Source organism: Stegodyphus dumicola, chromosome 4, assembly GCF_044657685.1.
Source record: "Stegodyphus dumicola isolate Sdum_Otavi_A_Nest chromosome 4, ASM4465768v1".
NCBI lineage: Eukaryota > Metazoa > Arthropoda > Arachnida > Araneae > Eresidae > Stegodyphus > Stegodyphus dumicola.
In genome coordinates this window covers 49078108-49091661 of record NC_140771.1, presented here as the reverse complement: position 1 = coordinate 49091661, position 13554 = coordinate 49078108, and the positions used below count along the sequence as shown (strand labels likewise).

The window sequence follows — 13554 nt, the reverse complement described above, 5'->3', positions numbered from 1 at the left end:
AATTTTAGAGACATTAGGTATTTTTTGGAAGCAGGAAAGATGAAAAATTAGCAACGCTTTCGCCAAGAATCGAATTGCGAATCTCTCAATTACGCAGTCAGTATGCAGACCACTACACCATGAAGGCATGCCAAGAAGATGGGAGAAATACCTTATATATACTCTCCCTCTTAAAGGGCGACTGGGGGTTTTTAGAGGACCCAATCGCCAAATCCCAGGTGAGGAGAATCATCTTCCAACATCCTTTTAGTTCGGGCGGCACTGTAGAGACATTAGGTATTTTTGGAAGCAGGCATGAGAGATTGAAAATTAGCAACACCTTCGCCGGGAATCGAACCGCGGACCTCTGGAATACGCGCCCAGCATACAGACCACCACACCTTGAAGGCACGTCAAGAGGGCGGGGAATAACTTATATACTCCCCCTTTTAAAGGGCAACTGGGGTTTTTAGGGGACCCAATCATTAAATCCTGGGTTAGGAGAATCATCATCCAACACCCTTTTAGTTCGGGCACCACTGTAGAGATATTAGGTTATTTCGAAGCAAGCAAGATGAAAAATATGCAACGCCTTCGCCGGAAATCGAACCACGGACCACTCAATTATGAGCTGAGCATGCAGACCACTACACCACGAAGTCTCATTAAGAAGGCAGGAGAAATACCTTATAAAAATAAAACATAAGATGAAAAAAAAATTCCTTTGCAAAAAGAATTTTGTTAGTTATAACTTTCTAATGATTAATTGCAATTTTAGATAAAGTTGTTAAACTGTCAGCTCAGTCGGATAATCGATGCGAAATACAAGAATTTACATAATCCATGCATGTTTTCTGATGTAAACAAGAAAAACAAAAAGTTAATTTGATTGCAAATGTATCAGCAACTTTGAAGTATATGCAAATAAATATTTCAATAATAATACACTACATTAACATATTGATTGAAGAAACAAATTTTATTATTAAAGTTATATTTAGCTTTTTCTTCATGTACAGTAGTACTTTTTATTATTATTGCTATCATTACACATGAATTGGATCATGAATCTTTGAAAGTATTTCATTCTAGATAAATCTCTACTTCTGGGTATATATCCTGCTTTCTTTTAAAATTAATTTTGAATATATATGGTTAGTATATAAAGAATTTATCCCTTCTTTTCCGATTCTAGGTTCAAACTTTAAATACATTATTTCTAAGGATTATTACTGTGCAAAGCAAATTAGAATAGGTGCTTAAGAACAACATTTGCTGAGATTTTCCTGGTGTGCAAAATGAAGAATCACCACAAAAAAAGTCGTTGAAGGACAGAAAAGTTTTTTAAAAAATTTTAAATTTCAATTTTCTCTTTTATGATTGCCATGTCATATATATAACAGGGTAGTGAATCAGTTTTTGAGAAAACCTTTGTATGGTGATGTAGCTGAAAACAGTAACCCTATAAAAGGCCACTGGGCAAAGTGCACAGGAAAAAGGCCCACAAAAATAATCCCACTGTGATAATTGCCCACAAGACAGACACACATGCTGATGGAAGCATACATAGATAAAAGCTCGTTATTAGCCCACACTGATAAAAGCCAACATAAAATAAGGGTACATGGCTTTTATCAGTATTTATGATTGTAATTATAATAAATGGAGTATTGGGTCTGATTTTTGATGTCTCAAAAATGTCTGTTTATATATTTATCACTATTTTATTTGTATATTTATTATGTTTAAAATGCACTTTCTGGTTAAGTGGTTAACTATTATGTTTCGATGATAAATCTGAAAATTGTATTAATATATAATTTTTTATTTATTTTGTGTTGTGTGCGAGAGAGCATATATTCCTTTCTATCGTTACGAAACATTAGGAGGCTTGTCTGAAGCTTTGTGTCTGCATCTTATTGCAAACTAAACTCGCACCAGTTCATTGCAAGTATCGTTCCTCAGTTCACATCCAGGCATGTATAAGTGTTACCTGTTTTGGGGAACTTTTGATAGTCTGTGAAGTGAAAGTGTCACAATGTCTGAAGTCACGATGGAAATGAAACTAGATGTAAAGTGCATGTATGAATAGTTAAAAGAAAGAAAAAATATGAAAGGTGGTAAATGCAAATAAGTGAGTGAGGTGCTTTATATGTAGTTCAGGCAACAAAGGGAACATGGAAGAGAAAGTCCTAAAATTTTTATGATGAATTTCAAGGAGAGACTGAATTTACTGGTTGGCTCAACAGATGGAAAAAGCGGTACGCCATCAGGTAGTTAAGTGTTTGTGCGAAAAAAACTATCTGCTAACTTGGAAAATGCTGCAGTATTCAAGGATAGTTTCTACAAACTAATTGAAAAGGAGGGTATATCTGGAAATCAAATTTATAATTGTGATGAGACCAGTCTGAATTTTCAAATGCTACTTGCGAAAATGTTGGTATCCAGGGAAGAAAATTTGGGACCTGGCTACAAAAAAAGCAAGGAGAGAGTCACAAACTTGGTAGCCATAAGTTCAACCTAGCGCTTATAGCCAAATAAAAAAAAAAAATCCCAGGACATTTAAAAATGTAAAAAGGTACACTAATGGGACCGAAAGCAACATCAGCAGTTTGTTCCATCGGTGGAAATTTTTTAAAATAAAAAAATCTGCCAAGGAAGGCGATTGTCGTTATAGACATTGCCTCATCCCATCCTGATGCAGAACAGTTATGAAACGAAGGTATAAGAGCAGTGTTTCTCCCTCGTAACTTTAGTGTGTCAGCCGATGGACCAGGCGTTTTGGAAGCATTGAAGAAAAAAAAACAAACGCAAACTTCTTTCATCTCTTGTCCTAGCAATGAAGGAAGGGTGTGATATGATTGAGAAACTGGAGAAAATAGATATGTTGAATGTTGTTGGATGGATAGAACTCACTCTTGGAGTGAAATCGAACAGATAACCCTCATTCATTCCTGGAGAAAGCAGAGAAAAGACAGAAAATTATGTTCTTGTCTTGTCCATATTATATGGAATAATGGTTGCTGGAGCCTACTCCAGAGATGTTAGACTTCTTTTTTCCACCCCTAATTTTGATTGAGAGCACCGCGGGGGAGGGGGATCCAGGGGTCTCTTCCTCAAAACCTTCCTCTTCCACCAATCCAGACGACAGAACACATATTTAGAGTGCCACACCGATGCTATACATTTACAAACATCCATATCTTCTCCGGGATTCAAACCTGGGCCCTTCGGTACCGTAGAAGCTCCTCTAACCACTATAGTGTCTGGACGATGATAGAAAATTAAGAAATAGTTGACTGACAAGAAAATTCCAGGCTGCGAAGAAGGAAAGGTTGAAAAATGGATGAGACGAGATGGAAATTGTGAAATTTTAGGACATGCATAAATAGCTACACTGGTGAAAGACATGTGTTTAAAAATGAAGATGAATCAGAAAACGAAGAGACTGAAGACAAAGAAAAGCTCCTTTGCATGGAAGAGCAAAGTGCATCTGGCATGGATGTTTTGTTTCTCCTTCATCTACGGAATGAAGCTGCATGACAACGAAATGAGTGTGAGAGACAATCTACAATCACACGATATTTTTCTACCGAGAACTACTAATAATTGTTCTTCATTTTTTCATCTAAGTTTTTTTTAACTCAATTATCTTAGGGTATTTATTCTTTTTATGACTGCTATTGTGCTACAAATGTGTATTCTGTAAAACTCGACAGTCTCTCAGTCTACATTATGTCAAATTTGTGGCACTCAACTGTATTTGGATTGAACTCATGGGTCTGTTATGGTAACTGTAATTTCAGATTGCATATAACATTGAATTATAAGCAGTTCTAACACTTCTTAAAGTTTAAAGCACACTGTTATTCATATATTTATTACAAAAGTACTGGAAATTTTAAATTAATGATTTTTAATGCTTCAAACATTAATATACTTATTACTGCTTGAGTACTCATTATAAATATGGAATTTGTACTTGACTAGTAATTAAAAAATTATTTGTGTTATGTAATACTAATTAAATCTCAGGAAGTTTTGCTTCTTTTTTAGAATTATTACAATATTGTAATGCTTCAAAGTTTCTTAAGTAAATTATTTTCAGTTATAACTAATCTCGGAATCATTTACTAAATCAAAGCTGAAAAACTGTTTAGATGAGATATATTTTGCACTTTGAGGATAATTTTATTCTAAAAACATTGCCCCGTTTTTTAAATTGCTTTACTTAAAAAACAGCTATTTCAATAAAGGTTTACCTTTATTGCTTACCTTAAATGCATACATGTATTTGCAAAAATGCATTAGTGACTTACCTCAAATTATAGAAATCCTAGAAAGAAATCCAGTGCTGGCTATAAAAGCTAATATTTTCAACTAATTTCCTAACACTGGTCATATATGAAATGTGGGAACAAAAATGGTAAACATTATTAGTTGTGAGTTTCCAATGAAACCGGAATGATCATTAACACTGAAGTGTAAGCTGGTAAACATTAGTTGTACTATAAACAAATTTAGCCCCAGGAAATGAGAAAATAATTTTGTGCAACCTTAGTTTCTTGGAAACTATCTCTTTCGGCATAATAATTCAAAGACCAAGTGCTGTGTGCTGGATGTACAATAGTAAATGATACTTTCACATAAGCTTATAATCCATCTTTATTTCTCTTTAAAGTAAAAGAATTTTTGCGAATAAAGCTTAATTACTTTCATACATTTTTATACAGGCTTCCAACTTGACTTTAAATTAATAAAAATAAAGGGAATGCTTCTTTTAGTTAATGTAACAAAATTCTTGTTTTATATTGTTATTCAAGAACTAAGAGACTTAAAAAAACTCCATTAAAACTATAAAAATAATTTATTATGTTCTTTGATTAAATAACATCCCTCCCATTTTTTTTTCATATTGAACTAATGCATAATTAGTCTTATCCATATGACATTAAAAATAGCTTTTAAGAAACTTCACAATATTTTTCATTTTCACACAAAAATAAATAGATGAAGATAATAAAATAAAATTTTTGAATTTATCATCAAAATATATAGCTAACCACTTAAGCAGAAAGGAAAAAAGCTCATTTTCAACTTAATAAAATATTAAAAAGAGACATATTTTTGAGACATCAAAAATCAGATTCAAATACTTCATTTATTCCAATTGCAATCATAAACTTAAATAAAAGCCATCTGTCATTTTATTCATGTAAGCTTTTATCAGTGGGGGTACTTTTATCTATGTGCGTATTTGTTGCGTGGGCAATTTTCACAGTGGAGTTATTTTTGTGGGCTTTCGTCCACTGGCCTTTTATCGGGGAACCTTTGGAAAACAGTATATTTAATTAATTTTTAGTTTAATTTAAAAGTTATTTTGAAAGTAATTCAATAGTATATAATTTTGGGTACATTTCTGTTATCGGAACTGGATTCAGAAATAGGTGTATGTATGCATGCGTAGGCACCTAACTTTGTTTAGAATAAATGTTTTGATGTATTTATTTAATAAAAATACATCAAAACATTTATTTAATAAAAATTTATTAAATATTGAATTTATTAAATAAATTCAAATATTATTTATTTAATAAAAATACATCAAAACATTTCATCTAAACAAAGTTAGGTGCCTACGCATGCCTTCTTTTATTCTTCAAAAAATTTTCTGATCATTTCTCCCTTTCTTTCTACTGTGTTTTTTCCTTGTAGTACTTATATTACTTGGTATACTTCTGTTATTGGGACTGGATTCCAACAGTTAACTACCTAAAATCCACCTAACTGAAATCCACGTTGCCTCTTAAAATATAAACATTCAATTTATAGGTTCCGGAAACCACAGCATGGCAAACGAAATATCGAAGAAAAAATACCTACCGAATAATAATGACTCATAATGGAAATACCAAATTATTGACATACTGGTAAAAGTTCCCCCCTCCAATCTGTATCGAGGTAAAAAATAAATCAGAGTTTCTGAAAAAAATTCTTTCAGGTGACCATTCTATTTCACTTTGTGATTAAAAAAAAGAATTCACCATCAAAGACTGCATTTATTTGTTAGTAAAATTATGGAATTCCGTTTCCCATCTTCTCTGTTTATTGAAACTGAGAGTGATGACAGTAAATTTTCTGGTTTTAGGGTCAGTGCAGCAAGGGTTAAAGCATGAGAATTGCTTTAATATTCAAAAGAAAGAATAAATGAGGAGGCTTTGCAAGAAGAAGATATCGTTGAGCGTCTGATGAGTTCAAAAGAGCCAATCAGATGACTGATGATGAAATCATTGGCTCTGTTTTAAACTCATCACAAAAAGAAAATGATTCCGACACCAACACAGATTGTAAATTTGATAGGAGTGAGAAAATATCTTTTAATGAGTGTTTGAAGCATGGTGAAAAATACCTGTAATTTTTAAAACCTAAGTCACAGAGCAAGAGATTATGACTCTATAAAATTTACAAAAAACTTACTCTGGAGCACCCTAAAGTTTTAAAACAAACCTCTACATACTACAAAAACCATGTTTCTTTGGAAAAGTCATAAACAAGTTTGTAAATGCTCTTCAAAGCCACCAACAAGTTAGTGGCTTTTTAGTGGGGATGCAAATAATCAGAAAGGATACAATAAAGAGTGTGAATGCCCACAAAGATGTGATCATTTATGAACCATTTTATCAAGAACCTCACAAATAAAATAATTCATTTTAGAAGTATGAAACAGAGAGTGAATAAATAAATCAGAGCATGCATTCACATGTACATCACTATTGCATGAAGCTGTGATGCAATTCAAATCCAAAAGGAGAGTAATAAGTACTCTTCTGTTATTAGGACCGTATTCAGAAATGTATGGATGGATGCATATATATAAAGTAGAAGTCCAGAAATTCACGATACTTGGGACTAAAAGTTGTGTGGATTTCAGGACAGGAAAGATAAATCATAATATCATTTTCATTTACCAGAAAAATGTTTGAAACATGTAAAACAAAATTATATATTTTATGCTTTATTAATGTCCCTTATTTTTATGTTCTTAATGCTATTAAATATACCTGTAATCACTAATGTAAATGAATACTATAATATATATATATTAATGCATATAATAATTTAATTAAATATATCTAATATGCCTTATTTGTTTTGCACTTTTAGTCTGAATATTATGATTTATCTTTCCTTCCCGAAATCTGCAAAACCCTGAAATCCACAATCTCTAGTCGCAAGCATTGTGGATTTCTGGACTTCTACTTTATATATATATATATACACATGCATCCATACATACATTTCTGAATATGGTCTTAATAACAGAAGAGTACCTATTACTCTCCTTTTGGGTTTGAATTGCATCACAGCTCCATGCATTAGTGATGTACATGTGAATGCATGCTTTGCTTTATTTATTCACTCTCTGTTTCATGCTTCTAAAATTGAATTATTTTATTTGTGAGGTTCTTGATAAAATGATTTGTAAACGATCACATCTTTGTGGGCATTCACACTCTTTATTGTATCCTTTCTGATTATTTGCATCCCCACTAAAAAGCCACTAACTTGTAGGTTGCTTTGGAGAGCATTTACAAACTTGTTGATGACTTTTCCAAAGAAACATGGTTCTTGTAGTATGTAGTTATTATCAAATGTATGCTTTATACATTGAAATGGCATATAAATTATGTAATTATTATACATAATTAATATTTGATAAAATATTAAATATATATATTTAATTCCCCATTCCTCTTAATTTGCACCTTAAGTAAAATTACATATAGAATAAAAGAGAAACACACCAATGTTACAATCAAAATCGCAATAACAACCTTGTATTTCACATACATTTATTAAAACAATCGATTTTGAGGGCAGCTACAGGTCGCACCTCATCAGGAGAATGAAACTACTAGAAAGGACCTGTAGCTGCCCTCGAAATCGATTGAGTGTTTTGATAAATGTACGCGAAATACAAGGTTGTTATTGCAATTTTGACAATTACATATTTTAATTTTAGATACAAGTATCACTTTCTAACTTTAAATAGTGAAATAATAATATTTGTTCTTTTCTGTACATACATTGCAGTATTATATATCTGATCATACAATTATCATTATTTACAAACGTTTTCATTATATAATACTTTCTCAAACTATTTTGTGTTCAGAAGAGAAAATAAAGTTATGAGAAAATTACAATTTGTGAAACATGGAATGACACATGTATGAATTTTTCCTTTATCTTCTTGCTAGGCAACACACACAAAAAAAGTGTTTCAATTAGTAAATGATCACAGCTGTAACTTCATTCACTTGCAATTTTAGTGGAATTATATACATAATTTTACTTAACAAAAAATGACATACTTATTTGTCATATCTTTTCACACGTAAAAATTTTTTATTTAAAATTGTCTGCTGGTTAGAATACCCAATACTTTATTTCACTATATTTTTTTTATTTAATTTTTATTTTAAAATATAAAATGTAATTAATACTTATACAGATCTAGTTACTACTACATGTAATTAATAATTCACAGATAAATTTTGTCTTATATATAATACAAAATATGCAAATAAAAGTTTGCATATTTCTTAAAGTAGCATTCATCTATAATTTCTTTGCTAAATTACTTCTGGTAATTGCTCTATATAAACACGTAGTGCAATGACAACAATTCAGATCTTCAAAAGATCATTACAAAATGTAAAAGTTCAAAATTATTTCATTTCACAGTCACAAATGAATTATATTAGCAGTGTTACTTATACTGTTAACTGTATCAATTACAGATTCAGTTTTTCTTGTCATATGAAGAGTATAATGTTTCTGTAAATCAGTAAGAGATGGAAATAGATCTTTACACATCATACACTGATGTGTTTTATCACTGCGATGAGAGAGAATATGTTGCCTTAGATTACTTATATGAGTAAATCTTTTACTACAAAAGTCACATACATGTGGTCTTTGTCCAGAGTGAGTAAGACTGTGTTGTCGTAAGTTGCTTAAATGAGTAAAACTTTTCCCACACTCATGACAAGCATGAGGACGTTCGCCAGTATGTGTAAGTATATGCTGTCGTAAATTACTCACATGTGTAAATCCTTTGCCACAATCACTGCATACATGAGGTTTCTCTCCACTGTGAATTAAAACATGCTGCCTAAGATTACTTATGTGCGTGAAAGCTTTTTTACAAATTGGACAGATATGAGGCTTTTCTCCAGTATGAGTCAACCTGTGCTGCCGTAGATTTCCAACGTGAGCAAATGTTTTATTACATACTGTACAAATATGAGGTTTCATTTTAAGTTATCAAAAAGCAATCATGCTGTGTAGAGAATTTTATTTGTAAATATCCAGTCTTGAATAATCAGTACCTGAAAAGAGATGAAATTATGAAGTCAGGTGGGAAAAAAATTAAAACTACAGTACAAAGTCTGTAATCCGGGCATCCATTATCCAGAATGATCTATAATCTGGACCTCAAAGCCACAATTTTTTTTTTTTTGGTATGCTTTACGCATGTGCGTTTAGCACAAAAAAAAAAAAAAAAAAAAAAAAAGCAGCTTAAACTACTTGCATTGAAAGAAATGTTTAATAAAATAAACAAATATTAAGCTTTTTTTTTTCTAAATTTTGATACCCTTTAGATCATAATTGCTCTTTATTTCATAAATTAAGGTTTCATATTTTTAACTGTATAATTTCTGCATGCCATCTCACCAGATTTAAATTGAGGATCTATAATCCGAAAAAACTCTTAATCCGGAATCACCGAAGTCCCGACGAGTCCGGATAACGGACTTTGTACTGTATTTTGTAAGAGAAAAATTAATTAAATAATGTTAAAAATTATCATAAGAAATGAAATATTTATAAATCACATAATGTGTGGTAGAGAAAATAGTAAGCCTTCCTCTGTTGTAGCTTTTCTTGCAACTTTCTTCCCTTCTCTTGGTAAAATACATGACAGTCCGGGAATCTCAGTGAGGAGAAAAATCACTCTTAATGGCACACTTGCTGTCTTTCATTGAGTATTATATTCTCTATTCTTAGATTATGAAAGTGAAGAAGGGATTTTTCTTTTTTTGGTTACTTTAATTTTATTTTTATATTTACTTACTGACTGAACTGATGGTCCAGATATTAGGTCATTCTGGATACTGGACCTCCAGATTTCAGACTTTATGCTGTACTTTCATTTGAGTTGGTTTGATTACTGGACTTCATTTGGATAACTTTCTATGTGAGCACAGATCAAGCTAAATTTTAAAAATATAAAAAATAAATTTATTGATTTTAATACTGGGAAAGGAACAGCAATATTTACAGATTAGCAAACAATTAATATAAGAATAATTAAAAACATATATTTGTCTGAAATGTAGAATTCCAAAACAAGGTGACATTACTATGTGCCTTGAGAAAATATTTACTTTATTTTAAGAGATGCAAGAAAAGCTACATAATTCAGAAATCATATAACTGATGAATTTTTTATTAAGTATTAATGAGATAATACTTCATATAAATGTGAACAGTAAAATTTTGCATTATTATTCCTTGAAGAATAATATCTCATAAGATATAATGAAAATTTTAGCATAAATAAGACTTGGGGTGAGAGGAAGATTTTTTTTATATATATCAATAGTAAACATAGTGTGAAAATAAATGCAAATAGAAATTGGAGAATTCTACAAATGTAGAGTTAAGCTATTGATATTATCTGTTGAACTTCTATAGTAATGAGCCCTTTTACTAAGTATGAATAACCAATAAGAAGAAAGATTATTACATCAACATAATTGTTTGATTTTATAACTTGAAATAAATAAGGATATTTCTGAATATTTCTGAAACATTATGCAGCTGGTACACAATTTAAAACCTCTTCTGAAGATGCATTCAGCAATAAAAAGCTAAACTATATTCAGATATATTCTTTTTTTTTTTTTTTTTTTTTAAGGTAAAGGATAAAGAAAGATAATAACACCAAAAAAGAAAAACTATTTAAAAATGTGTAACACACAAAGACTACATTTTTCTTGATTTAGTAAACTAATCTGCTGTAAGAAAGAACTAATATGTGTAATATGAAAGTGCCAAAAGGTATGAATTAAAAATTCTATATAAATACTGAATAATTCCTTATTAAAGTGACCGGCTAATCTTTGGAATATGGTAACAGGTAGTTTGGCGACATTTTGGTAAGGCGATAAAGGTTACTAGCTAGGACTTTAGAAGTGTACATGGATAAAGTCAAGAGTGTGCACAATGCCATTTTTTTGCAATTCTGGGATGTTTTTTTAAGTAAAAATAGGTCGACGTGTACATGGATTCCGTGTATGTGTAATTCTTAAAAATGCGGTAAGCAGTTTGCGATTCTGCACTTTCTCCCAATTTCTACCTAATTTTGGTCATGATTAAGCACTTTTGTTCCATAAAAGTTCTAGCATAAGCGTAATTCGGCTAGCAGATTGTTGGGGAAAAAAATGTTGAGTAAAAAAAAAATTTTTTTAAATTGCCTTTACTTCGTAAAAACAAAATGGCGTCCAAACAAAAACTAGCAGGTTGCTGTAGCAGGGTTGGTCGCCAAATTTTCGCCAAAAAATCGCCAAGTTACCATAATCCAAAGATTAACCAAGTGACCATTGTACTTCATAAACTAAAGTACAGATTTCAAATATTATTTATATAGTGGCTGCTTTAACAAAGAAAATACTGTTTTGGGCAATGAATTGAAGCTTGGCTTGGAATATTAAAACATACTGCAGATATTTAATCATCTCTACTTTTTCATTTGCTTTTATTTATTTTTTAAGTCTGCTAAATTCCATAACACTATTGCGGCTGTAATGTTTAAAAAAAAAAATGAAACTGCAACTATTCAAATTAGGGGGAAAAAAATGAAACTGCAACTATTCAAATTAGCAAAAAAAATGAAACTGCAACTATTCAAATTAGGGAAAAAAATGAAACTGCAACTATTCAAATTAGAATGATAAAAAAGTGCTTTTACACCGTATTTTTTAAATGACAGACAATTTCAATTTAAAGCTTTAGAAATAATGTATTACTACTCTCCAAATAAATAAATAATTGGATATCTTTGAATTATCTGAATATTTAAAATTTCATTGAATCCATCCTTTCAAAATTTGTTATATATGTATCTTCTATCATTTTTGAGAATATGTAATTGAAATTCTTGTTTAGTGCTATAACACCTAGAAGAAACAAAACGATCTGATTTACAAACTAAATTACTGAGCATGTATTGATGAACAACTGTTTATGTATATATTTCATTAGTCGCAGGCAGTCTCATTCTGATAAAAATTATATCCTTATATTAAGCTTACCACCGAATATAAAAGAAAAAAATTAGAATTTCATTTGACTGTGATGACTGTTTACTACTTAATTATGAAGTAATAAGATTAAGATTTATGTAATAAAAAAGTTATAAGAAAACAACGCAGCACTGGTATACAAAGATAGTGTACAAAATTTACTAATCAGAATTGAATAATGATTTAAGTGGTTCTATATCGTAAACAAACATTGAAATTTTAAGGAATTCACAGTTAAAAATGTTAAAAATACACAAAGAATTTGTCAAAAAAGCGTATGTGTATTTCTACTGATATTTATCCTGCTTCTATTTTCAGGAAATGCCATATAACTTAAATTTTAATCACATCTGAAATATATTTTACTAAGAATGTTCACTTACAAAGTATATGAAACCTTTAAAATGCGCAGCTTTAATTGAAATATTATACAGCAATCAACAATAACAAGCCACCAACTTTCTATTCAATACTGTATGGATTTCAAATCCCATTTAATTAATTACATGCTACCATGGGCACATCAATGTGCAGTAACTTGCTGTTCGTAGATTAAGACACAACAGTTGTAGGGAGAAATGTAAAATAAATAGGGAATTCTCGTGTCTGTGTACGTAGACAGGACTTAGAAGAGAAGGGCTAGCTCATAGAGCTTTTCCCCCAGAAAGTGAGAAGTGATGAAGAAGAAGCAGAAAGTGAGAAGTGATGACGTAGTCATGATGACACTGAGCGCGCAGATGCAATTCACAGCTTGAAAATCAGCGATTTTGAACCAGCGTTTGAAATAAGCTGTGTGTGAAAGATAGCTATAATTTGGAAGAGACAATGTTACTGCTTTATGCATTTTAGACTGAAACATTAAAAAATTTAATAATACTTACTCAATTTTAAAATAATAGATAAAATGTGCTACTCTTTTAACATAAAAAAAGTTCCGTGGTTTTTTTTTTTTTTTTTTTTTCAATTTTTATTTGCAGGTTTTTCATTTAATGAACGTTTATTTCTAATCATTTCTTTATCTGCATGTGAGCTTAGAGAATTTTTATACTGCTTCTAAGATAATTATAATAGCAGTTATTTAAATTTACACAAAAAACAATTTTACATTGACATAGTTTTAAACATATATGACATATATGTAGAGTTTGACTTAATTCACAGCATGAGAGCACGAAGTAATATTTAAATGGTTTATTTAATA

The 13554-nt window shown here is 30.7% G+C and overlaps 1 protein-coding gene across 2 annotated transcripts; it reads right to left on the bottom strand.

Moving 5' to 3' along the window:
- Window positions 1-4627: 4627 nt before the first annotated feature.
- LOC118186326 (uncharacterized) lies at window positions 4628-12925 on the bottom strand. 2 transcript variants are annotated; one of them, XM_085814820.1, is made up of 3 exons: window positions 12737-12925; window positions 10121-10259; window positions 4628-9374 (listed from the first exon to the last, which is right to left on the bottom strand). In XM_085814820.1, exon 3 carries the CDS (start codon window positions 9298-9300, stop codon window positions 8728-8730), a length of 573 nt encoding a protein of 190 aa, XP_085670946.1. In that variant the 5' UTR covers window positions 9301-9374; window positions 10121-10259; window positions 12737-12925; the 3' UTR covers window positions 4628-8727. The 2 variants fall into 2 exon arrangements, with proteins under 2 accessions (XP_085670946.1, XP_085670948.1); XM_085814822.1 differs by lacking the exon at window positions 10121-10259.
- Window positions 12926-13554: the final 629 nt, after the last annotated feature.

Excerpts from the sequence above, each read along its gene's own strand:
- LOC118186326 (XM_085814820.1), bottom strand. The coding sequence starts at position 9,300 with ATGAAACCTCATATTTGTACAGTATGTAATAAAACATTTGCTCACGTT.